This window comes from Saccopteryx leptura, chromosome 10 (assembly GCF_036850995.1).
Source record: "Saccopteryx leptura isolate mSacLep1 chromosome 10, mSacLep1_pri_phased_curated, whole genome shotgun sequence".
NCBI lineage: Eukaryota > Metazoa > Chordata > Mammalia > Chiroptera > Emballonuridae > Saccopteryx > Saccopteryx leptura.
This window is the reverse complement of record NC_089512.1, coordinates 33,090,477-33,116,593: the sequence shown is the minus strand read 5'-3', so window position 1 is coordinate 33,116,593 and position 26,117 is coordinate 33,090,477. Positions and strand designations below refer to the sequence as shown.

The following is a 26,117-nucleotide window of genomic DNA, read 5'->3' as shown; positions in this document are numbered from 1 at the left end:
TACAGGAGTCCTCATCCCCATTTCACAGATCAGGAAATGAAGACTTCAGAGATTGAGACTGTGAGACCCTGCTTTCTGAGTTGCCTGTGACAGTCCTGGTGGAATTATCAGTACTACCCCCTTTCACACTCTCAAATGCCCTGTTTTAGGTAGTAAATTACATTGTCAGCCTAAGTTTAAAAGACTTGCTTGAACTCAGATCTTTGATATCAAATTGGTTTTTTCTTCTGCTACAACAATAGAATGTGGCACTTGATTTAGACAAAGTTGAATTGAGCAAGTATAATAAGAAGATAAATTTCACATAGCCTCATCTTTCTTCCTAATCAAAATATCACTTAACTGTTACTGGGTATAAGAAAGGGGCAGTTAATAGCTGGTCTAGCAGCTAATAAATTACTGGGCACCTTTGGCAGCGACCTGTAGGGATTGTGTGGTCCCAGTGCTGATTGGCAGGTGCTGATAATCTTGACTGATGGTTTTGCTGAGGACTCAGTTTGAGAAGTACGGGTTGCTTAGCTGACAGACTGGTCCATGTCCCAGGTTTAACCCTTCCAATTTTCTGTTAGTCATCACCTGCACATTTTGGGAAGATAGTATGCTGGAGGGGCCTTCTTCAGCGTGGTGGAGAAGAGGAGCATCTCTTTACCATGGAATGCTTCCCAATAGTGGGACACCTGATTTGCTTTGCTTATCAGATCTGTGGTCAGAGAGCCTTTAGAGATCATCCAGCCGGGGCCAGTGGTGCTTGTCATTCCAGCCTCAGGACGTTGTCAGCTCTGACAGCAGAGGGTGGTGGGGAGGAACCTCGGGCACCCACCCCTAGAGGTCGCTGTGGCACTTGTGGAGGGCCTGAGCGCAGTCCCTTGGAGAAACTCCGGGAGGTGCAGTCTCATGGTGGTAGTAGTCAGAAGCTTGTATTATTTATACGGGGGAAGGCTATGTTTGGGGCGCCAATTATCAGGGGCACGAGTCAGTTTTCGAAGCCGCCAATTATAATAGGCATTACTATAAAGAAAATTATTATAAATGCATGGGTCTGGCTCCTCAGGCTGCACAGCTCCTTCTGCTCTGAGTGGAAGCCCACAGAGAGGGAGCCTCCTTGGGGGAAGGCTCAGCCTCACAGTGCTGTAGCCGCGGTACCGTGGTGACACACCCAGGCACCCAGCACGTGTTTCATCAAGCAGAATAAACAAGTGTTAATCCCACCTCGGTGGCTGATTACCTGCCCTGCCTGTGTTGAGTCACTTTGTGAAGTAGCAGCGGTGAGGATGAGGTGATACAATGATACAAGTGTGCTCTGTCATTCTGTACAGATAAGAGCTGTGAAAAATGAGGACTTGCCTGTACTGCTACCTCTTAACTGTGCCCAGAACTTAGCTGGTCATGTCTAAAATGTATAAGAGGCAAAGTTTTTGGTGGTGGTGTTTTTTTTCACCCCCCCACCCCCACCCCCGTGGGAATGCAATCAAATGTGTTTTATTTTAAATTTATTCAGCAGACGTGTGAGTGCCTGCAGTGTGCCAGGCCTGTTCCAGGTGCAGCAGGTGCGGCCGTGCATGAGGCAGGTGAAGCCCCTATTGTATGAAGAGCTTCATTCTGGTGCAGATAAACCAGCGAATGTCAGCTGTCACGTACACTGTGAAGGAAGTCAAACAGGATAATGATGGAGCAGGGGTGCTATTTTAAATGGCTCTGTCACATTTGAGTTGAAACTCGAATATGGAAAAGAGCCAGACAGGTGAACAGCATTCCTGGCAGAAGGACTGGCAAGAGCCAAGCCTTGAGGCAGGAGTGATGTGGCAGGTGCAGAGGAAGGCGGTAGGGCAAGAGGTAGGCAGGGCCCAGGGTGTATAAACTGCTGGGGCTTGGGTAAGCAGTTGGGATTTTATTCTAAGGGTGATGGATGGTTTGAAGCAGGCAAATGACATGGGATTTACATTTTAAAAACTTTTTATTGAGAGGCAGAGACAGACTCCTGCATGCGCCACAATCGGGATCCACCGGGAAGCCCCTTCCAGGGCGATGCTCTGCCCATATGGGGCCACTGCTCCATTGCTCGGCAATCGAGCTATTTCAGCACCTGAGGCGAGGCCATGGAGCCATCCTCGGTACCTGGGCCAAATTGCTTGAACCATTTGAGCCATGACTGTGGGAGGAGAGGAGAGAGAGAGAGAGGAGGAGTGGAGAAGCAGATGGTTGCTTCTCCCTTGTGTTCTGACTGGGAATTGAACCCGGGACTTCCACACACCAGGCCAATGCTCTACTGCTGAGCCAGCCTGCCAGTGTAGGGATTTACATTTTAAGTGGTTTATCTATTTGCTTGGTGGAGCACAGCATGTTTGCTGTGCTTTCATGTGAGGTTGGAGGCTACTAACCTAGTCCCGGGAGAGGTGATGGTAGCTGAGAGCAGGGCGGTAGTGATGGGAATGGGGGGCAGTGGGGCGTCTGGGACAGAGGCAGGGCCAGTGGGACTCACAGGTGGAGGAGTGGATGCAGGTAACGAGAGGAGGAGAGGAAACCAAGAGGTTTCTAGCTCTGGAATTGGAATACTGGGTAGAGGATGATGGCATGTGTTTGCTAACATGGAGGAGACCAAGTGTGGAGGAGAAGCAAAGAGCTCAGTGTTGGAATAATCTGGGGTGGGAGGGTGGGAAGAGGACAAGTTACAGATGAAGCAAGATTAGCTAGGAGTTTTATCAACTCATACCAGCTGTTGAATCTAGGGCATGGGTTCATTATACTATTTTTACTAGTTTTGTATATGTTTGAAATTTTTCATAGTGATAAAAAGGGAGAAACTTTGGGAGATAAAAGTGTTCTGTGTTGGATGTGTTGTTTGAAATGGAAATTCAGATCAGCAGCTAGATGTGTGCGTTTGGAGTTCACTGCTGGAAATACAAAGTGGAGGCTGTGTAGAGAAAGGGGAGAGGGCCCAGGCCCCGGCCCTGGGGTGTCCGCATTTAGAGGTCAAGCCGAAGAGGGAAGGCCAGGAGCAGAGAGGCAGAAGGGTTGCCAGTGGGGCAAGAGGGAAGTCAGCAGGGTGTTGGTCAAGCCAGGAGGAACGGGTTTCAGGGAGGGCGGGGCCATGTGCTGGATTCTGCTGAGAGGTCACTACCTGATTTAGCAAACTGGGTCACGGGTGACCAGAACAACAGGCTTGGGGACATTGCTGAGAATGAGAGCCTGACTGAACTGTGTGGGAGAGAGGATGTGAGGTAGAAAAGGGAGCCAGGGCCATAAGTCACCCTTGAAATGGGGTGCTAGCTGGATTGAGGGAGAGGCTGGTTTTGTTTGTTGTATTTTGAGAAGCACCAAAGCACAGCGGTCAAGTGTTTGCCACATACTCGTGGGACCACACATTTTCTCATATATACAGTGGGGAGAGTGCTTATACTTGCCTTCTATAGCTTTTGTGAAGATTGAATGAATTAATGTATGTAAAGTGCCGGCACACGGTAAGCTCCATACACAGGGTTTGCCCCTGATGTTTCTTGAGGTGGCAAGCCTGCAAGCTCACATGTGATGTCGTGGCGAGGGGGAAGGAGGCGTGACGAGGGAGAAAGGGTACGTGCCCAGTAAAGGCTTGGGAAGGCAGAGACATCAGGCTAGGTGGACAGGGTAGCCTTTGGTAGGAACAAGGAAAATTCATCTGCCAGGATAGTGTTGATAGGCAGAAGCCACTTAAGAAGTTGTACAGTTGACAGATTTTGTGCTCTTTCCTTGTCAGTAAATCACTTCGGTAAAACCAGTATCTTTTGATCAGGTTCCTGCTCATCAGATTGGTATTCTGCCACAGTTGAAATAAAGTCTCGGGGCCTTGGTGTCCTTACATGTAAAATGACATGCTATTTTAACTAAATTTTTCTTCAATTCTGAAATTATCTGAGTCCTCTTTTGCTTCAGGTCATGGCTAATCTTGGCTTTGTCTAATTTTTTAAGCCAACAAAAGAATGAATGGGAATGAACAGAGGAAGCCAGTCAGATTTCCCAAAGAAAGACTATTTCCTGTAGAGACTTTTGTAGTAGCAATAACATGAAGATATCCTATATAAAACCAGCATGATGGAATTTCCTTTCAGATGCTGACTTCGTCAAAGCATTAAAAATGTGTGCTAGTAAAAGTTGGCAAACGTATTGTTATTTTATTGAACAGTAGAAGAGTCTGAATGTTATTTTATGGAAAACTTCATTTCCTGCCATGTGTTTTAACTTTGGATATGGCTAGTTGAGGTTTAAGTTGCGAAATCTTTTGATCCGTTAAGTATGAGAACAAGTACATAAAGTTTCTCCATCATGTTTTACTTTTTCAATCAAAGTAAAGAAGAAATGGTATGTAACAAGGGCCATGATTACAGTCCTAATCATATGAAACTAGCTTCAGGATAAAATAAAGACAGGGCCTTCAAAAAGATTTTGCTAATGTTTTAATCCACATTGCTAGAAATCTTTAGTGTTTAGTGTTTTTGTATTCACTAACTGAAGTGTTAAGAGGGAAGCATGTCTTTTTTTTTTTTTTTTTTTTTTTTTCCCCAGGGACAGAGAGAGAGTCAGAGAGAGGGACAGACAGGCAGGAACGGAGAGAGATGAGAAGCATCAATCATTAGTTTTTTGTTGCGACACCTTAGTTGTTCATTGATTGCTTTCTCATATGTGCCCTCATCGCGGGCCTTCAACAGACCGAGAAACCCCTTGCTCGAGCCAGTGACCTTGGGTCCAAGCTGGTGAGCTTTTGCTCAAACCAGATGAGCCTGCACTCAAGCTGGCGACCTTGGGGTCATGAACCTGGGTCCTCCACATCCCAGTCTGACGCTCTCCACTGCGCCACCGCCTGGCCAGACAAGGGAGGCATGTCTTTAAAAGTCATGAATTGTGCAAGATGTTTTATGTGACCAGTTCTAGTGTTTCTGCCCAGATTATGAGAACTAATAGCAACAGGTTTATCACTGTGTGTGTTAATACCAATAGGCATAAAGCATCCAGTAACATCCAAATGAAAATATGATTTTTTCAATAGAAACTGTAGTTGTTTCTCTTCCTCATTACATTTTTATATTTAGACATTGGCAAATGATCGGTGATTCCATTTCACATAGGCTAGCATTTGATTGTAAAGCACACTCATGTTTCATGAAATTCTGTGTGCCCCCCCCTCCCAGTGTTATGAAGGTTGGTTTTTCTGCCATGAGGTGACACTTTGGGATGTGTTTAAAGCTCACACGTATCGTTTTGTTCATGAATCTGACAGGTGCCAGTTAAGCTGTTATAAATGAAATAATCTAGCTCTTGGCTGTGTTTCTACAGATTATTATATTGAAAGAAAATAATGAATGTTTACAAAATAAACATTTCTTCTTTGTAAACCTAAGGAAAATGAGACTAATACTATAATGGGAGCCCGCTGAGGATTCTGAAGAGATTTCAGAGTGAGCGTGCGGCCCACAAAGGAGAATCCTGTTCCACAGGCGACCCCTGCCCGCCTGACCTCTCCCACACTCCGATTGAATATGAGTCTGGGTTTTCTGTAGTGGCTCCCCCCCACCCCCAGCTATTTTTTAAATATAAAAGGCTCCTGAACATCTACTCACTTTTGTTCTAGAAACCAATTTTAAGTGATTTTTAAGTTAGAGTTTTCATTTATTCCACAAATATTTATGGAATCTTACTGTGTGTTGGGCCCTGTGATTGATTTAGGAAGTTGACATAAATGTAAATTCCACCCAATGCCTATCTCAGGAGGCTTGTGGTTTGTGTGGTTGAAAAGACCTGTTCCCGAGTATTTATATTTACATTAGTATGTGCTAAGTGTGATAATAAAGATGGAAACACTTTATGGGTAGAGTTGAGAGGGTGGAGGGAAGAGGGTGAGGGTAGGGGTTAGTCCCTGAGCCGGGCCTGGAGGGTGGGTTGGAGGTTGATACACAGGACTGGGACAGTGTGGAGCATGCTGAACGGCCCCGGCAGGGCTTTGGGGGGTAGGCAAGTGTCAGGTACCTTTGAGGACCAGCAAGTTGTCCAGTTTGGCTGGTAATCCAGTAGCTTTTGTGTATTTGTAGTTGATGGATAGCCCTTGAAGGTTTTTGAGCTGGAGAGGAACTCAGTGAGGTCAGAACATCAGGAACGCTCATCTGTCGGCTGCTTTGAGTGACACCAGAAGGAGGCTGAGGCAGCAGCAGTTCAAGTGCCAAGAAAGAGATCCTTGGCCTAGGATGGTGGTGGGTGCACAGGGGGGGAAAGGGCACGAGCTAAATTCTTGGAACCTGGCTGTATTAGCCTGAAGAGTCAGAGACCGTGTGTGTATGGGTGTGTGTGTGTGGGGGGGGGGAGATAGAGTGGAGGGGGAGAAAGAGAGAGAGAGTTGGAAATGGATTTGACTTCACTGAGTCCAAAATGGGTCTGGAATTGAAATCTGGTGATGGAAAGCAGCTGATTTCGGGACCCCCTGCAAGCATGAGGGCAGGAGAAGTCCTCTCTGCATCTCCATTGCCGGGCCTGTTTGTGAATGAACATGATGGATTTAATCGTACACATCAGAATTTATCATTGGGACAGGACTATCAGGTGACTGAGGGCCAAGCAGACCTGGGTTTGAATCCTGACTCTCAAGTATTCCTGAGCCATCTTGAGCAAGGTACTGAACCTTTCAGTTCCTCAACCGCAGAATGGAGGAAAATAACAGTATCTTTTGGGATATATTCTGATTATTTGTATTAGCTGAATGTATTAATGCACAGAAAACATTGAACCCCGCATCTGGTTTACATCTTGGATAAGTGCTCCTCAGACACTGGCTGTAGTGACTCACAGGGGAGTGTAGCTGTGAGCCCGGGCCTGGCAGACAAGGAATGGTGAATTTGCGTGGGGTTCGTAGCTTTAGGCATGCCGAGAGTCTCCGCAGAGAGGTGGGAGAGGGAGCAGAGTGAGGCAGTGTAGAGAAAGCTCCATGGAGGAAGGAGGAGGTGAAGGAGAAGCAGCTCCAGGAACAGGAGGGGCGGAGGGGACCTGAAGAGTTCACCAGCTATCCCAGGCGAGGATGACGGGCCAGTATGTATTATCTCATTTAATCCTCCCAACAACAGTATGACATATATGCATTTTACAGCTGGGGAGGTGGGGGCCCGGTAACATGCTCAGAGTCACATAGCTGGTAAATAGCCGGTGGAGCCAGAGGATTAAATAGCAGGAAGTCTGGCTGGTTAACAGACTTCTGTTTTGTTGCTGAATTGTTTAGGATGAGCAGATGGCATTAGATATCATGTCTGAGTAAACAGAAGGTCCTGAGAGAGAGATGGAACATGAAGGAAACGGAGCTGATGAAGCAGTGGGTGGTGGGACAGGGTCACAGAGGCAGGTAGAGGGCCAGTCGGGGAAAAATCACCCACTCGGTGTCGGAGAGGAAGGGAGGATTGGAAAAATACAGAGAAGGAGAGGCAAGGGGTTTACAGGAGCCAGAGAAAGGGGGGAAATTTTATTTTGTGGTGCTGAGGGAGACCACCATCCATCCTGAGAATTTCCAGTGGATTGTTAAGAATCGTCTCCTTTTAAGAGTTTGATTAGACCTAGTCCTGTGGGAGGAAAGGGTTGAAGGAGCGAGCATGGGGTGGGAGGTTCATTGACCTTGAACTGATTGTCAGGCACCCTTTGGTGGAGCCGTCCAAGGAGAATGACTTTATTTGGTCACCTGCTACTGACTTGATTTTGCTGTTGGAAGTGGAGTTGAACAGCAATAGGATGCTGAAGGAAGAGCCATTCCACCTTTTTTCCTCTGTTGTGAAGATGCCTCACATTTAGGGAGAAAGGAAAACCCAAAGGTAGAAGACAAAGAATGAAGAAAGTAGAGGCAGTTTGAAGGGGCGAAGGCATGGATGGCACTTACCTCAGACCTTTTTAGGATTTTCTAGAAACCATTTAGAACAGTGCTTCTCAAAGTGTGTTTAGTGAAGGGTTGTTTTAAGCTTGTGGACTCTTTATATTTTGTAAAATATAATAAAAACGAATTAGAAAAATTAAAGGCATAGGAGTACAAATCCAATTTGCTTGCTGTTGTTAGATTCAACAGATACATAATTTACTCTGCAGTTGCTAAAGTAAAATTTCTAAGTGCTTGCTTTTAATTTCTGATATTTGCTTGTCACGGACCTCTTGCGGGTTCAGAACAAACCCAGGCTCATGGCTAAGGGGGTCTCACTGTTTGAGGTGGTACTCACGGAGGCTGTGGACGCCAGGCAGGCGGCACACAGGGCTTCCAGTTCTCTGAACAGTTCTCAGAGTGCCCGGCCTGGTGCATGGCACATGCTAGACATGCATCTCTGACATGTCTTGTTAAATAGTCCCTTTAGGAAATGATTTTTATATGCAATGTAAAATTCAGTTCTCTCAAAAATAAGATAATTAAAATTTGTTCAGAATTAAAAAAAAATGTGCATTACCTTGTTTGCAATTTTTATAAACCATATCTTTGTAGATTTTCATAAAACCCGAGTTGCCAGAAAGCCACAGTTTGTTCCTCACATTGTGCACACTAATCTCAGCCACAGTTCATCTTTTGACTCAAGGTCGTGTCAGCTGCTAAGGTGTGTGGAGTGGCTGAGGAGTCCCCCTCGGTGAAGAGGCTCTGCCTGCTGGTGGCTGATAGAGACTTTTCTTTTAAAGCTGGCCAGTGGTAAGTGGCTTTCCTGTTTCCTAAGTGTTGCGTGTGTTCAAGAAGGTGCCATCAGCTAGAAGGACTTATTTTCTTTCTGGAAGGGACTTCTGTGGCCAGCTGTTTCTCTGGAGGGGCTAGGTTTCTGGGCCGTCTCCGTCTCAGGGTGTGCCCTTGTTGGGCAGATAAGATATATTATGCTCCTTTTGTTAAAGATGACACTGCCCACGTGGAAGCCCGTAGCCCAGGTGATGATATTAGTTTCCCTTCTTACTTGGGCATGATTATATTAATGTGTGTTGGGGGAGGGCTTTCACGCCAAAAGGTTTTAAAAGGAAGAGAGATCACGTTGTTTGGAGGGAAGAGTGATTACGTTCTAGGAGGAGCCCATGCTGGAGGAGAGCAGAGTAAGGCCATGTGGAGGAGAGGAGAAGTATCCAAGATGGTGGAGTGCTGACGGAGAAGCCAGTTTGTGCAGAGTTTGTGCAGAGAGGAGATGGGGAACAGAGGTGAATAAGGCTAGTGAGCTTAGAAACCTTTGATTCTAGGAAACTTGGATAAATCAGTAGCCTTGAGCACTGAGTAGGTTTTGGAGCCCACTGTGTGTTTTTACTTGCCCGCCTGGTGCAAGCTAGGATTAAAGGTAATGGCCCACCAGTTCTTGGCTCCATTGTTTCATTACCGTCTGTCCGAATCTAATGCGAACCTGCATGGGCCAGGCAGCTGTGATGGTGGCCGTGTCTACTAGCTTTACAGCCCTCCTTGGCATGGAGCATCTGCTTTCTTTCCTAGCCCCAGAGCTTACCTCGGTTTTGAGGCTGTGACCCACTCAGTAGTATATAAAAATTGCTGCCTTGACTTTTTCAGATCAAAACAAAGCAGCTAGTTTGGGTTCAGGGACCTGACAACTCTGATCATTCCGTTTTGTAGGCTGGTTGCTAATGAAATGCACTGCATGATCTAAGCTAGAGTTACATGTTGCTAGGGATTGATACACTTCAGAAATTATTGTTTTTTATGGCTGCCTCAGAGTAAACACAGCAGTCTGAAAAGTCACAGAGCTGACCACCCTCCCGACTGAATTCCTACATCATTCTTCTCTGTCTGGGTTGAGTGTATTATCATTGCTGAGTTTATTATCAGGGCCCGAGGCAGACCCAGCCCACAGCACACTCCTGAGTCTGCCCTCTTGGGCCCCGAGGGCTGACTGATCAGCGTGCTGGCCTAACGGCCTGCTCTCCTGCCCCGCTGCCTGTGAATGGCCTCCCAGAGCTGCGATTCAGGTTGAATCGTAAATAGAGCAAAGCAACTTGTATTTCCTTAGGAAAGGTGTGTTTGGGTGTATGTTTCCTTTATTTAAATAAAGCATTCATTTCTAAATGAATTTCTGGCATGTCAATCTTGGTAGTGTTTCTTAGGAGTCACTTGACTAATTTTGGCAGTCCATCTGGAAATGTGGTTTTGTTAGAAGGAGGATGTGTGATAATAGCAAGTGTGATAATAGCAAGAGTTAGCAGTCTTGTGTTAATAGTTTGCCTTTGAATTTAGAACTAGAAAACAAGATGCTGATTGCAATAATTTGCGTTTGTGAAGCAATTTACTGCAATCTTTGCACATGTTCAGTGATACATATTAAGTGCATTTAAGCTGTTTGGGGGGAGGGAGTGGGCAACATTTTTACCCTTCAAAAATAGTTTAGCAGTTATTACATTGAAAAATGGAAACTTTAATTGTAATGATCTGTCTTCCCATATTTCCTTTCTGCGGAAGTGTTTGTGTCCTGTGCACAGCATTGGGATGTGCCAAGACTGCCCCTGCTCCCCGGCTCCCGTTAGAGAAGGCCTGTGCGTCGGTTTATAATGTTGCTGCCCTGCTGCCTGCAAGTGTATTCGCACTGCAGACTGTAGTTACTTACCTGTCGGGGAAAATGTCATCATTTTCTAGTGAGATGTAGAGAAATAGGGTCCCATTGTGATCCTCGAGGTGAAATTATTCAGGGCTGGTGTATCTCCCATATCAGCGAATGGATTCAGTCATGTTGCTGATGTTAGGGCCGGGTTTTTAGAATGTGCCTGGCAGGCTCCTGCTTCAGACGGCAGATACGGGGTAGTCATCTCTACCTGGTTAACAATATCCCTTTCCCTGCCACGTGTTCCTCAGCACTCATTCTTGGCACCTGGAACCTACTCTTTTAAAAGATTGCTCTTGCATGGCTCCAGGGACTGTGAGTTCCTTTGGATACGTGTGACTTCACGGTGACAGATGGCCATGTGTGTAACTTGGTGGGGTCCACTCCTTCAGTGCTGCTGCTGGGATGGCTTGTGCTCTAGGCTCTCTTAGATCATCTGCTCGGTGGTACCGCCACGTGGTACTTGGGAGAAGAGGGTAGGGTCAGGGAGGAAGTATGCGTGTGGCTGCTGGGCCCTTTGTGTAGTTGGGGTTATCAGAGTGGAGTGCTGCTTAGAGCTAAAGGAGAGGCCGGTGTTGGGTGTATCTTTAGGGTGGGAGATTGGGCCAGGATCTCACGTCTCTGAATTCTTGACCTTCTGCTATCTGTCAAACTCTGATGGGCGCACATCAGTTCTCTGGAACTCCGGGCACAGTTCCCAGACGGACATCAGCATAAACACAGACCAGAGACTCCTCCAGGGCTCTTCCCGGGCTGCTCTGTGTTCTGGGCCCTCAGACAGGCTGGTTCCTGTACTAGGAAACCAGCTCCAGGAACTCAAGGAATCCAGTCCAGAGAGAAAGGGCAAAAGAGGAAACTGTCTCAAAACCATTCACATGAGCAGGCTAAACCTTTCGGGGTCTCTCCCCAGTAGGTCTAGCACTCAGCATCCAACTGCTTGGTGAGTCCTGCTCTTAGCCTTCCCAGCGTTCCTCCATCCTGAGGGGAGAGACATTGGGATTCCCTCTCTGGAGTGTGCCACCAGCAGTCCTCGTGCTGTGCTGTGTGGGAGTGCCTGGAGTTGCCAGGGTCGGTGTTCCTTGTGGTGGCACTGCTGTGGGCTGGGTCCATCCCCTGAGGGAGGCTGTGTCACAGTATCACACGCCTGGTGCTCTGCCAACTGCTTGGCTCATATGTGTGCTTCTCTGCCTGCTAGCTCTGTGACATGGACAGTTCCCGTCTTTCTCTGGGCTGCAGTTTCTATGTCTTTAAAGAGGGAATAGTAATATTCCTGTGTCATGGGATATGTCAAGCATTTAGCACAGTGCCTAATGTTTAACTTATGAGTTTGGTTTTGTTTTTCATTATAGCTAGTGGTTCACTCAGAACATTAGTGCTGGCAAGGCCCTGGGGACAGCTCCCGCAGTGATGAGCAGCGGCCCAGGAGGAGGGTGGGCACACATCTCCACTGTCGCGATGCCGCTCGTGCTGCAGGCGGCACTCGCTGCGCATGGGGCTGTGCTCAGGACACCGCCAGGGGAAGCATGGGAAGGCGTTCTGGAGAGAGAACAGCATATCTCCGGCTAATACAACATACGTTTTTTGCTTGCAAGTGACTGGGCTGTTGCAAGAGAAGGAGGACACCAGGAAGAAACATTAGAGGAGCAAAGTTAGAGAAAGAGGACGCTGCCCCTGCCCGCTAGCACGGCTGCTGTGTCGTAGACAGTGTACGGCCCCCGTGGCCACGTTGGGCAGCCCCGACTCCGCATGACCACTAGGAAGTGCTGCCTTCCTCAGTCTCATGGCTCAGACTCTCTCCCCCATCGCTTGTCCACTGAGCGCCCTGTGCCTCTTAAGACTCCTCTGAAGTCGATGACTTCTTCCTCTGTTCTTGTCCTCACTCCCCCGGCCGCACCTGCCACTCAGATTCCTTTGAGGTAAAACAGTGGCTCTATTAGTATCTTCCTGATAAAATCAGGGTCACGTATGTTGGAACTCAGAAGGAATCTGTACCAAGTATAGGGACTCCCAGACAGATCTCAAATGATGAGCATTTTCTTTCTCTGCCAAGCAGTTTTTGTCTTAGCCCGTTTAATTGTATTTGTTAATTTTTCTTTCAGTAGGATGAGTTTGTTGAAGGCAAGAGCCAAGACGTACTTGCAGTTTTACTTCCAACGTGACCACAGTGCCTGTACGTGGTAGGCAGGTGCCGTCTGTGGTGTTGGCATGAGGATCGAGAGGGGCTCTGAGTACTGTAGCTGAGGGCTGAAGAGGTCAAGGATCTCACGGGGAAGCATCGCCCTCTGGCCATGGTTTGCGTGCCTGCTGTGTGCTGGGCGCTGGGGCTGCACCTGTGGGCAGGACAGGGCTGCCTGTGTGACAGGTGGATATGGATATGTGTGGTTCTCTACAGAATGGGGCTGTTTCTCTCAGTTCTTCATACACTCATGCTTCTGGAGCTGTGGTAGGTGTCTCACCTCTTGGCTTCAAGAGTGCTAATGCTGTGAATGCATTTGTGTGTGTGTTTAAAACAGTTCTTTCTTGGACAGATGTTTTATCAGATATGTATTGTGCATATTTTCTTAAATCCATTCAGATAAGGTTTTTATGTTATTTGAATTCTTCTGTAGCATTTAATGAAGGAGTCCTTTTTTCTAAAGGTGTCTTGACATCTAGAGAAGGATTTCCTTGGGATTTCCTTTCACTTACCTGCGAAAGGTCTTTAAAACATCAAGCAGCAGAGGGCGCTGTAGTTCAGGAGATGAAGCTGCCAAAGTGGCTCATTGATGTATTTCTTTTTAAACATGGAAGCTGTGGAGATACTACAAATATATACCTCTTCTGTGAAAGCATCTAGCATTTTGTTAATAAATGTTACCTGTAGTCTTTTAAAGTTTGTATATTGTCTGAAATGAAAGGGAACTTGAAGTATTTATGGGAAATATTCAAGTAAATATAGGCGAAAGTAGGCTAGTTCTGGAGCACTGCCAGTCCAGCACTGGTTTTTTTAAGACTATAAAAAATGACCAGCTATTTAAGGTCATAGATCAAAAGAGGACATCTTTTAAAGTCATAGATCAAATCAGTACAGAACACTGTGTGCTTTTCATGTAAGCCTGCTGGTGGCTAAACACTTTTGCTTTTTGACGGCTGAGAAGCTTCAAGATTGGGTGTGGACGTTTCCTAGACATGGAGATGAGGATTTTTTGTGGTTCCTGATTCTAATAAATTCTTGGGATGTGACTAGGTGTATTGTATTTACTAGGATCCCACCAAAGAAGGGTTTCAGTGGCATGGAATTATTGATGGCTTGTAACTTCCAGGAGTTCTAGACTAGGAGTGTGGTTAGAAAAGAAAGAATCATGAGACTTCATAACTTGGAAGGCCACATCAGCCTATTTGTTTGTTAAATGTCAGTGAAAGAGTTTTGTTGCTTTTTTTTTCACCTTAAAAAAAATTTTTTTTGAGATATGGTTTACATATCATAAAGTTCACCCATTTAAAGTGTAAAATTACCCACTTAAAATGGTTTTTAATATATTTACAGAAATTATACAACCATCAGCACAAATTTAGAACATTCTCATTGTCCTAAAAAGAAACCCTGTACCAATGATTGACTCCCTATTCTCGCTCCCCCCACGGCAGTAACTGTTCTACTTCATATATTTAAATGTCCTATTCTGGACATTTCATATCAATGGAATTATGCAATACATGGTCTATTCTATGATTGGCTTCTTTTACTTAACATAATTTCAGTGTTCGTCTGTGTTGTAGCATGTATCAGTACTTCATTCCATTGTGTGGATATATGCATTTTGTGTATGCATTTATCAGTTGATGAGCATTTGGATTGTTTTCATTATTAGGCTATTATCAATAATGCTCCTATAAACATTTGTGTACATGTTTTTGAGTGGACATATATTTTAATTTCTCTTGGGTATATATACCTAGGAGTGAAATCATTAGTTATATGATAACTGTTTAACATTTTCTTTCTTTTTTTTCCCTAAATGAGAGGAGGAGAGGTAGGCAGACTCCGCATGTGCCTCAACCAGGATCCACCTGGCAACCCCTGTCTGGGCCCAGTGCTCTGCTGATCTGGGGCCATGCTTGCAACTGAGCTATTTTTAGCACCTAAGGCAGAGGCTCCACAGAGCCATCTTTAGTGCCTGGGACTGATGTAGTTGAACCAATTGAGCCATTGTGCAGGAGGGGAAAGGAGAGAGAGAGAGAGAAGGGAGAGGGGTGGAGAAGCAGATGATTGTTTCTCCTGTGTGCCCTGACTGAGAATCAAACCTGGGATATCCACAGGCTGGGCTGATTCTCTACCACTGAGCCAACTAGCCAGGGCCTCTGTTTAACATTTTTAGCATTGCCAAACTCTTTTCAAAGTGGTTGTGCCATTTTATAGTCCTAACACAATGTATAAGGGCTCCAATTTCTCCAGATTCTAACACTTGCTATTGTCTTTTTGATTAGCCATCCATTCCAGTGAGTGTGAAGTGATAGCTCATTGAGATTGTGATTTGCATTTCCCTAATAACTTATGATGTGGAGCATCTTTTCATGTGTTTATTAGTCATTTCATATATCTTTCGAGAAATGTGTATTTAAATCTTTTGCCCATGATTTTTGAGGTCTCTTTTTATCACTGACTTATAAGAGGTTTTTTTTTTACATATTCTGTATACAAGTTCCTTATCAGATCTATGATTTGAAAGTACTTTCCCTATTGTCAGTTGTCTTTTAATTTTCTTTCTTTCATTTTTCTTAATGTAAGAAATTTATTTAGAAAGTCACAGAAGTAGAAGTGAGCCAGCTGGGCTGCACCGGCTCAGGAAACAAGTTACAGACACAAAAGGAGAGCCTTGGAGCTTAGGAGAGGGAGGGAAAGCAAATGATACGTACCTAAGGGAAAAAGCCGGGGGGGGGGGAGGGCATGGGGGTGTGCGGGGGGGGGGGTGTCTTTTAATTTTCTTGATGGGATCATTTATAGCATAGAGTTTTTAATTTTGATTCAGTCTAGTTCTCTATAATTTTCTTTTTTATTGACCTTTGCATTTTGGTGTCTAAGTAACTATTGCCATGAAGAGAGTTACTCCTGTGGAAGTCTTCTAAGAGTTTATACTTTTAGCTCTTACATTTAAGTCTGTAATCCATTTTGTGTTAATTTTTGTATATGGTTGTAAGTTAGGGGTCAAACTTCATTCTTTTTATATGTGGATATTCATTTGTCCCAGCACCATTTGTTGAAAAGAGTATTGTTTTGCCATTGAATTGTGTTAGTGCCCTTGTTGGAAATCAACTGACCATAAACTTAAGCATTTATTTCTGGACTTGCAATTCTTTTTCATTGGTCTGTATGCCTGTTTTTATTGGCAATGTCAGTGTCTTCATTACTATAGCTTTATAGTAAGTTTTAATGATTCTGGGTTTCTTGAATTTCCATATTGATTTCATGATCAACTTGTCAATTTCTGCAAAGAAACAAGCTGGATTTCGATAGGTATTGCATTGAATCTGGAGATCAATTGGGGGAGTATTGCTATCTTAACATATAAAGTCTCCCAATCCATGAGCATGAAATGTCTTTCCATTTATTTATATTTTTGATGTTTTTCAACAGTATTTTGTGGTTTTCATTGTATGTTTCATCATTTAGATTGTTCATAGCTGTCGTATGGAAGCGCAATTTATCTTTGTTATTGATCTTGTACTGTATTCTGAAACCTTATTTGACCTGTTGATTAGTTTTATCTTCATAGTAAATTCCTTCAGATTTTCTGCATAATGGCATCTGCAGCTTCTTTCTCTTTCTCTCCAATCTGGATGCCTTTTGTTTATTTTCGTGCTTAATTGCTTTGGTTAGAAACTCTAGTACAATGTTAAATAGAAGTGGTAGGAGCAAACATCCTATCTTGTTTCCATTCTCAGGGGGAATGTTCAGCCTTTTACCATTAAATATGGTGTTAGTTGTGGATATTTTGTAGATGCCTTTTATCAGGTCAAGAGAGTTCCTATCTATTCCTAGCTTATTGAGTATTTTTATTATGGAAGGGTATTAAATATGTATTTTCAAATGAGATGACCATGTGGGTTTTGTCCTTTATTCTACTAAGTAGTGTATTTCATTGACTGATTTTCAGATGTTAAACCTTTCTTATATTCCAGGGATTTTTGCACTTATATTCACAAGGAATATTGATCTCTAGTTTCCTTTCTTGTGATATCTTTCTCTGGTTTTGATATTAGGGTAATAGTAATAGTGGCCTCATAGAATGAGTTGGGAAGTGTTCTTTTCTATTTTTGGGGAGAGTTTGTGAAATATTAGTATTAATTATTCTTTAAATGTTTGGTGGAATTCATGAGTGATAACTCCCAAACCCATATTTTTTGTTCTAAAACTAGTAATTCGTTTCATTTGCTTTGGGTCTGTCCAGACTTTGTTTCTTTTTGAGTCCTGTTTGGTAGTTTGTATTTTTCTGGGAATGTGTCCATTTCATCTAAGTCATCTAATTTTTGGTCAAACAGTTGTTCAAAGAATTCCCTTATGATCTTCTATTTTTGTAAGGTTGATGATGTTCCTTCCATCTGTCATTCTTGATTTTAGTCATTTTATCTTTTCTGTGTATTTTCTTAGTCTAGCTAAAAGTTTGTCAATTTTGTTTATCTTGCTGCCTACTTTTAAAGTTGCTTCAACAGTAATAATTTACCTTTCCTTTAGGATTGATTTCTTTATCCCAGGAGTCTCTGTGGTTGGCGGGTTCTCGATATGTTCCAGCCCCAGACTGCTAGAGCAAGAGAGAGTGATAGAACTGGCAGTGAAGTACACGGACCACCCTCCTGCTCTCTGGATTCACAATCAGGTGAGCACATCTCTTTAAACGTGCAGATTAGAGCATCTCTGCCTTCCACAGAATTTGTGTTCAGCTCACTTAATCTAAGAAGCCTGGGCGTAAGTGAGAGGTGCGCATGCTCACAAAGAGCCCCGTGGCACCCGGAATCCAGACTCCAAAGGGCAATGAAGCAGACTCTTTTTGGTGCGTTCAAGATGACTCAAAGATAACTTTGGCATCTGGAAATATCTTCTGGGTCACCAAATAGTATTTAGTTGAATATGCTGTAGGAGTAATCATTTTACTCTATAAGTAAGGTTTTGGAAATTGGCTCTACAAATCAGATTATTTTGCCCTAATCATCCTAAATAAAGGGAATTAAACTATCACTCTGTCATTATTTGGTGGGAAAATGGTCCCCGATCACATACTGCTCATGCCCAGAGCTGAGCACCGCTAAGTCTGTGTGCCACTGCCTCTCCATTTCAGTCTCTCGAGAGCTCTTCCCCGGGATTCTGGGAGGGAATCCACATTTGCTGCTCACAGCTCATGCTTCCTCACGGACTCAAACAGTCCTCCATAAGCTGCGTGTCATCTCTGCCAGAACTCTGATAACACGGAATGAGCTCAGAGCAGATCAGTTAATTTGTCTTCTTAGTTTTTGACCCTTGTTTGTTTTTTCCCCTTCACTTCAGTGTGCCCACTTGATCAATGACCCGTTCCAGCCAGTGTTTTCTTGTCCCTTTACCACAAAAGAATGCACTAGGACAAATATTGTAGATATAGACAAACTGATTTTTAAATGTATATTGAAGGACAAAGGAACTTAAATAGTAAAACAGTTTTGAAAGAAAAAGACTAAAATGGGAGGAATTAATATTGTTCAAATTTAAAATTAAAATAAAGTTATGGTAGGTCCTATCCAGATTGCTCAGTGGATAAAGCATTGACCCAACATTCCAGAGGTCATGGGTTTGACCCCTGATGATGGCACATATGAGAAGCAATCAGTAGTACACAAGTAAATGAAACAACTAAGTGGAATGAATGGATGCTTCTCTCTCTCCCTCTCTCCCTCCCATTTCCTCTCTTCCTATCACATCAATGGAAAAATTGAAATAACAAAGCTGCAGTAGTCAAAATGGTGTGGTATTGGTACAGGGATAGACACACAGACCAGTGAACAGAATAGAGTTCAGGAATAGCTTGTCATACACATGGCCGTTTGATTTTTGACAAAGGTATTAAAGAAATTCAGTGGAGAAAGGATAACCTTTTCAACAAATAGTGTTTGAACAATTGTATATCCACGTACAAATAACCTCTTATACTTTATATTAAAGATTAAATCAAAATATGTTGTAGATTTAGGTATAAAAGATAAAACTGTACAAGTTTTCGAAGAAAGCACAGGGAGTATTCTGAACTTGAATTGAGGGTGGCAAAGAGTTCTTAGACATGACACCACAAGCAAGAGCCGTGGACGTCTGATAGATAGACTTCATCAAAGTCTAAAACTTTTTTTCTGCAAAGACATTGCTAACAATTTAAAAAAACAAGCTTCAGATTAGGAGAAAGTATTTGCAATTTAGATATATAGCAAAGAACTTGTATCCAGAATATATAAAGAACTCTCAAAAATCAGCAAAACAAAAAACAATTTTAAAATGGTCAAAGGATTGCAGAGACACTTGTCTAAAAAGAATATAAGGATGGCAAATACGCAATGAAAAGATGTTTAATATCTTTAATATTAATTATTAGGGTGTAGGGTAAAACCATGTATTGTGGGATATATCATATCTACAGACCTATTAAAATGACTAAAATTAAAAATACTGATAATGCCAAGTGCTGACAAGCTGTGGATCAACTGTAATTCTGTTATATTGCTAACAGGAATGCAGGGTACTAGAGCCATTCTGGAAAGCATTTCAGCAGTTCCATGTAAAATTAAATATACACTTACCGTAGGACCCAGCAACACGTCTCCTCGGTGTTTATGCAGAGATATGAGAGCTCTAGTTATGTGGAAGCCTGTATGTGAATGTGTGTAGTGGTGCTGTTCATAATTAACAAAAATTGGAAACACCCTAGGTATCCCTCAGTGAGCAAATGGATAAACTGTGATGCTTTCATACACTGTATTGTTATTCAGCAGTAAAAACAGGTGAAATCTTTGCTGATGGCACACAACAACTTGGTTGCATCGCAGAGGCATTATGTTGTCTGAAAGAAGCCAGTCTCAAAGGTTATGTGCTGTGTAATCCCATTCAGGTCACATGCTGGAAAACAAGTACAGTGACAGAAAACAGATAAGTGGCTCACAGGGGTGGGGGGGAGCATACAGGGATAGCACAGGGGCGTTTTTGGGGCTGAAGGAACTATTTTAGAGCTTGATTCTGGTGATAGTTACATAGATATTTGTATATGTTAAAGTTCATAGACGTGTGCAACGGAAAACAAAAACAATTTAAAAAACAAAGGGTTTTTAAGTCTGGGGGAACATAAAAATGTGTCCTCCTTTTGATTTACACGTCAAGTTGTGTCTGTTACAGTAACCCCTGGCTGCTTGCCTGGCATTGCCATTGTGAATGTATCCTGCCTCATGTTGGTCCTCTGACCTTCGGAGTTCTTCCTTCAGTGTGGCCTTGGCTGCACCCTTCCTTTTGAGATTCTCTGTGGATGTTCACCCATCGCTATCTCTAGGCTACATCCTGAATCTCTAAAATATGCCGCAGGGGGTGTCAGCAAGGTGCTCACGTGTCCCGTGCTCACTGTTCAAATGCGCGTAGCCCATCCTGCTCCTAGTGCTCCCAGCCCCTCCAGTTGTCAGCCTCCCTCTTGACCTGACCTGGTCCTGCTCCATAGCTCCCTGCTTGGTTTCATGCCTCATTGGCATTTCAATGAAGGAACTTATTCTTACAGGCTGGAGAAAATCTGCGAGTGGCGTTGCTTGAATGCACATCCTAATTGTAGTGCTTGCTCCTCACTGCCCAGTGGGAGTTGCAAACAGCCTTGATGAAGTCAGATTTTTCTTGGAACCATTCTCAGATGGCTGTATTCCTCCTGAGAATTTGTCTCATTAAGCTATTAGAGTGGACAATGGAGGCGTGTGAGTGTCTGGGTGGCAGCAGGCTGCCTTGCTGGGACATGGGAGAAAGTGCCATAAATGTCTTCCTTTATTTTATCTGCTTTGGTTCAAACTCCTGGCAAGGTAGAGGGTTCTGGACAGCTATTGTGTCTGCTTCAGTTGCCGTGGAAAAGTTGTTTATTTCACAAGTAGAAAATCTATACCCAAATTAGATGCATTGCTATATAATTGAAGGTAATAGCTTTTTACTCCCTCCCACATTGTACTGTACAGGCTGTGAGTCTGTGTTCATGCTACACTGGCAGTTTTTATTGATCAACAAAAGACAAAGATGGCTTTTGATTCCTTCCAGATGCTCACAAATTAGAAGACAGATCTCCTGAAGATTATTTTGTCACTAAGGAGACGACAGGCTTCTTGAGTACTATCTTTCCCTGGGGCACGTTTTCTTGCCAACTTTAGGGTTGAAAATACTGTGGTTTCTAAAAACAATAACCTACAGGCTTTGCTTGTTGTCATTACTAACCATGCTGAAGATGACCACTGGAGAGAATTATTCCTGTCTCATTTCTTAGTCTCTTTTACTCTTAGATTCTCAGAGATAAAAAGTAAGTGTACAGGCAAACAGGAGGGGGAGGCCGGGTACAGAGAGATTAAATCCATTGTTCTGTTAGGCAGAGACTTTGTATCATAAGTTCTATTTTCAAGACTTGAAAGGAGGGAGTATTTTAAAGCCCTTTGGTAGCCAGCCTGGGGATCCCTACGTTTTAGTTATTACTAACAGTGCTTCCTTGCTTCTCATTTCTTTTGTGAAAAATGGAAACCACTTATCATCCTCATGTAAAAAATCTCCTACATATTTAACATTGTTAAGTTCAGATTTATTTTTTCCCTCAGAGAAAGGATTTTCATTCATTTAACAGTTCTTTACCAAAAAGGACCTGTTTTGTGAATTCAAATAATTTTCCATATTTTTCTTAGATTTTCCTCGAAGATTAACTCTTCTTACATTGGAGAGCCCCAAATTAAATTCACATCAAAAGTACTTTCTGCCTGCCTGCCACGTGAAGTGTGAATGCTAGGTGTGGTCTTCAGAAAGCACCAGGTCCATTATTCTTAGGCGGGAGTTCAGCTAGATGACTGATGTCAGGATCATGTAATGGAGCAAACCTATTCTCTTAATATAAATTTCTTTATTTCTAGATTCTGCTTTTAGTGACAGGAAAGAAGGAAGCAGGTACCCCCAGTGCTTTCCTTCCCAAATACCTTCTCACGTGGAGCTGAGTTCCCACAGGGAGCCCCCCTCCCCTCCCCGTGTCCTGTGGCACCGCAGCCCGGGGGGTGAGCAGGGCGGGGGCTGGCGCCCATTTTCCAGAGGCGGCAGCAGGGGCTCAGAGAAGTAAAGGGACTTGCTGGATTTTGTAGAGGCTATGATTAAAATTCAGTCTTCTGGCTCCTACATATTGCATTTTTTCTCCAAACTAGGTGTTTTCAACCCTGTCAGAGTCAATGGCCCCTTTCTAGAACTGTTCTGAAATGAAATTTTAAAATAATGTAATCAACCCATAAATTCTTTTTTTTTTTTTTTTTTTTTTTTTTTTTTTACAAAAAGCCTCAGATCATTACAAACCAGTTTTCACCTAAGAAGTCTATGCTGGGCAGTCATGAGTTTTGTAGATAAGGATGTGCTTCTAAACTAGCTCTCTGAGTAAGAAAAGTGCTAGTTTCTGTGCTGTGAACACTTCCACGATGGCTGATTTCAAACTACCAGTAGATACTGGTTCACACACTTCCTGGACATTTAACCATCCGCTTAGTAGGGCCAGCTCCAGAACACCGCTGACTGCACAGGACAGCTAGCAGCTCTGGCCCTGCCCTCGAAGTTCCAGTTGGGTTCTCCAAATCATTGTGACTATAAAAAAGTGTCACAAGAACATATAGAAAAAAAGGAAAGAAAAAAGAATGTCACTACAAGTTTCTAAAACACCCCCTCCAGGCCAGTGTCACCTCAATGAAGAACCAGTGCATTCAGTTCTGATTGTGTTTCTGGTGTAATTGACTTCACAGAACGGTAGGCACTCTACCTGCGTGGGTGGATGTGCTGCTCACCCCCAAGTGTGAAGCCTAAGGCTTCCTGTTTTTGCTGCTCTAGGGAGAAAGGAACAGTGCTCGCCCGTGCCTCAGTGCTGACACTGGCCTCTGCCTGTGGGGCAGGTCTGGCTGTGCCCTCCTGGTGACTAGGAGGAAGCCCCCAGTGCCCACACTCAGCTCTGATAAGTCCACGGTAGCTACAGTTAGTGACTCTTGCTCCATCCGGCCTCTCTCAGCTCCATGGCTTTGATCAGAACAGGAGTGGCACTCAGAAAAAGAACCTACTTTAGAGCTGTCCCCTGTGCTCTTTTCACAGCCCAGTTCCTCACCCGTGTAAGTTAACAAATGGCAGAATTATTCGAGCAAGTCTCCTTTCCCCCGTGCCGGACTGGCTGTGCAGCACAGATCCACAAGGGCAGAGTAGCACATGCCTATGTAATGGACAAGTGGGATCAGTTCATGGGGCCCTGGGAAACTCGAGCGCAAGCTGTAAAAATAGTCCTAAATACTGATAAAAATGGCGGAGGTAGGTGCAGTCAGTTTCACGAAAGAACATTTGACTTAAGACCTGTGCTACAAAGGACTCAAGGATCTTTTCTTCCCGCCTTAGTGTACACTTGACTCTGAAGTGGCCGTGAGAGTGGGTGGAGAGTTCTTCTTTGACCCTCAGCCTGCAGATGCGTCTAGGAACCTCGTGCTCATTGCAGGAGGAGTCGGAATTAACCCTCTGCTCTCCATCCTGCGGCACTCGGTGGATCTCCACAGAGAACGGGCAGACAAAGGGAGTGGATATGAGATAGGCACAATAAAACTATTCTACAGTGCCAGAAACACCGGCGAGCTCCTGTTTAAGGTAAGGGAGGAGTGTGTGTCTCAGCTCGCTGGGAGCAAACGTGTCATGGTGTTAATTGCCCACAGAACTTGACTCTTCAGTTCTGCCTTCTCTGCAGTAGTTCAAACAAAAGGCCTTAATCTAATCACGTTCAAGTGAGAACCAACACATCCTGCCAAGGACAGTTAAACTGGCTAGTGTGGAGGCTCCCGGTGACAGGAAGTGATAGGGCACGTCTGGTGGGCTTGAATATGGCGGCGTATGAACAGGAAGGTCGCCATGGCCCTGAGACTCTGCAGTGGTAGTCAACCTGGTCCCTGCCGCCACTAGTGGGCGTTCCAGCTTTCATGGTGGGCGGTAGTGGAGCAACCAAAGTATAAATAAGAAGATAGATCTAACTATAGTAAGTTGTTTTATAAAGATTTATTCTGCCAAACTTAGCGAAAATTCGACATAAAGTACTTGGTAAGTAATTATTATTATATGCTTTAACTTGCTGTAACTCTGCTTTATAAATTTTATAAAGTAAAGTTACTTCCCTACTTTATAAATCACCATTACTGTGGAACCGGTGGGCGGTTAGAAAATTTTACTACTAACAGAGATACAAAAGTGGGTGGTAGGTATAAAAAGGTTGACTGCCCCTGCAAGAGTCAAGAGATGTACAAGTGGGCTCATGTGTTACGGGAGGAGGTGAGATGGATGTGGTTGGGACGCAGCTGGGTAAATGAAACCCCATCAGACATTTGATAGAGAAGACTTTCACTCTGGGTTGCTTTGCAGCTGCAAGGATGAACAAAAGAACAGAAACAGTTAAAAGACAAAACTGTGGTCAGTGAAACTGCTGCTTAATTGCCAAGGCTTGAGAAAAAAGAAAAAGAAAAAACTCCCGGAGAGTTAGTAATATGCTTGTTAGCATATTCAGATTTCAATTAAAGCCAAATAGCCCTGTGTGCTCTGAATGCTCTGGCCTGCTAGGCTGCAAACAATATCTCCCTAAGTAGAGCGCAGGGGCGACAGACGTGTGTGGAATGGGGGGAGAGGAGAGGCGGCAGTGGTTGTGCACATCTGTTTTGATTTTTTAAAATTGTGTGACCAAATATGTTTGACATTCCAGAAAAATATCCTTAGTTTTGTAAATGAATTTCCCGAGAAGATTGCCTGCCATTTGCATGTGACAAAGCAGACTACACAAATCAGTGCAGATCTCAAGCCATACATCACGGGTAAGTCCCCTAAAGATGTTTTGACTATCTCCACATAGCTATCTGGGGGACATGCCATTTGGGTGAATGTAGATGCTTTATTGTTTGGAGTTGCAGGCTGGGAATGTCACTACCTAGGGAATTGAGAGGTGATTCATCATAGAAAAAATAAGGAGAGATTTAGTTGGATTTACTTAGTATATACAGTTTTCCTAATGCCCATATTAAAAATTTATTTTCCACATTTTTTTAGGGAAGCTTTGCATCATCACTATAGTATGCATGCAAAGAATTTATATTCCAGCCTTGACTGAATCAGTGCCATTTACCATTAATGGTAATTTAAATTACTTGTGGTTTCCTCTGCCTGGAAGCATTTTTGTCAAAACAGTTTCTTTGCTAAAGAAAGTTTTGAATCTCTACTAAAGCATAGTAAGGTCACTGCTCCTGTGTAAAGAGGGCATTACGAATAGCTTCCCACTTTACTTGACTTGGGTTTAGGAGACCTGGCCCCAGGTGCCAACAGGACCCGTCATGTGAATGCCTCAAGACAAGACTGACTGAGCTTGAGTTACAGAAAATAAACACTGTTGCTGAATTGTGGTTAGTTCTTCCTTGTTTCAATCCAAACATGTCTGGCTTAATTTGGTGTTCATTCTGTTTCTTGGTAGAAGGAAGAATAACGGAGAAGGAGATAAGAGATCATATTTCTAAAGAGACTTTGTTCTATATTTGTGGCCCACCTCCGATGACAGACTTTTTCTCCAAGCAACTAGAAAATAGCCGCGTCCCCAGAGAACACATTTTCTTTGAGAAATGGTGGTAGGGAGCGGGCAGAAGTAAAAAGAGAAGGTGGTGAGATGTGCTCAGGGCAGCGATATTGTGGTATGTGATTTGCAGCAGAATGAATTTACCTCTACTGTCTTATTTTTTTAAGGCTGTGAACTAAGTGACCTGCTGGAGAATAAAATAAAAACCAGCTGACTTAAATGATAAACTTTTTGCAACGACTTCATTCACTAAACTGTTTTGTACTGTATTGACTTTCTTTTATTAATAACTTTGATTATCTCATGATATACTTCGAATTGGTCAGTGTAGACTTTTCTCCCCCTGAGACCAAAAAGAGACATATATTTAATCATATGAAAATGTGGTTTTGTGTGTGAAGTGTAGGCTATCTTAATTATTTGACAGCAGCCTATCTAATATTCAATAAACTTATAAGTTAAACACATTCTTAACAATGTGACTTTGGGAACTCTTTATATTTAGTGTCTTAGTTGACCTTCCCATGGTCTGTAGCCTTGTTTCTTGAGACCATCCAACTCGGGTTTGGAAACAGAAAATTGTTAGGAAAACTGCTTTTGGGAACTGAATATCTAGCGCATTTGCTTTAATGTTAAGGAATATTTTAAGTATGTATCGTAATTGTTAGTTTCTTCTCAAATGAAACCCTTTCTGTGTTCTGTGCCTTGGCTGCCTGCCTCAACGCTCTGTGTAGAAGGCAGCTTCTTTTGG

At 43.6% G+C, this 26,117-nt stretch overlaps 1 protein-coding gene across 3 annotated transcripts in view; it reads left to right on the top strand.

Moving 5' to 3' along the window:
- OXNAD1 (oxidoreductase NAD binding domain containing 1) overlaps window positions 1-25,593 on the top strand; it is a 35,778-nt gene extending 10,185 nt beyond the window's left edge. For all 3 annotated transcript variants that reach the window (XM_066350712.1, XM_066350710.1, XM_066350711.1), the window contains 5 exons: window positions 8,556-8,662; window positions 17,263-17,404; window positions 23,170-23,412; window positions 24,509-24,617; window positions 25,268-25,593. In XM_066350712.1, the coding sequence (XP_066206809.1) occupies window positions 8,556-8,662; window positions 17,263-17,404; window positions 23,170-23,412; window positions 24,509-24,617; window positions 25,268-25,422 (756 nt within the window). In that variant the 3' untranslated portion in view covers window positions 25,423-25,593. The remainder of the gene's footprint in view (window positions 1-8,555; window positions 8,663-17,262; window positions 17,405-23,169; window positions 23,413-24,508; window positions 24,618-25,267) is intronic.
- Window positions 25,594-26,117: the final 524 nt, after the last annotated feature.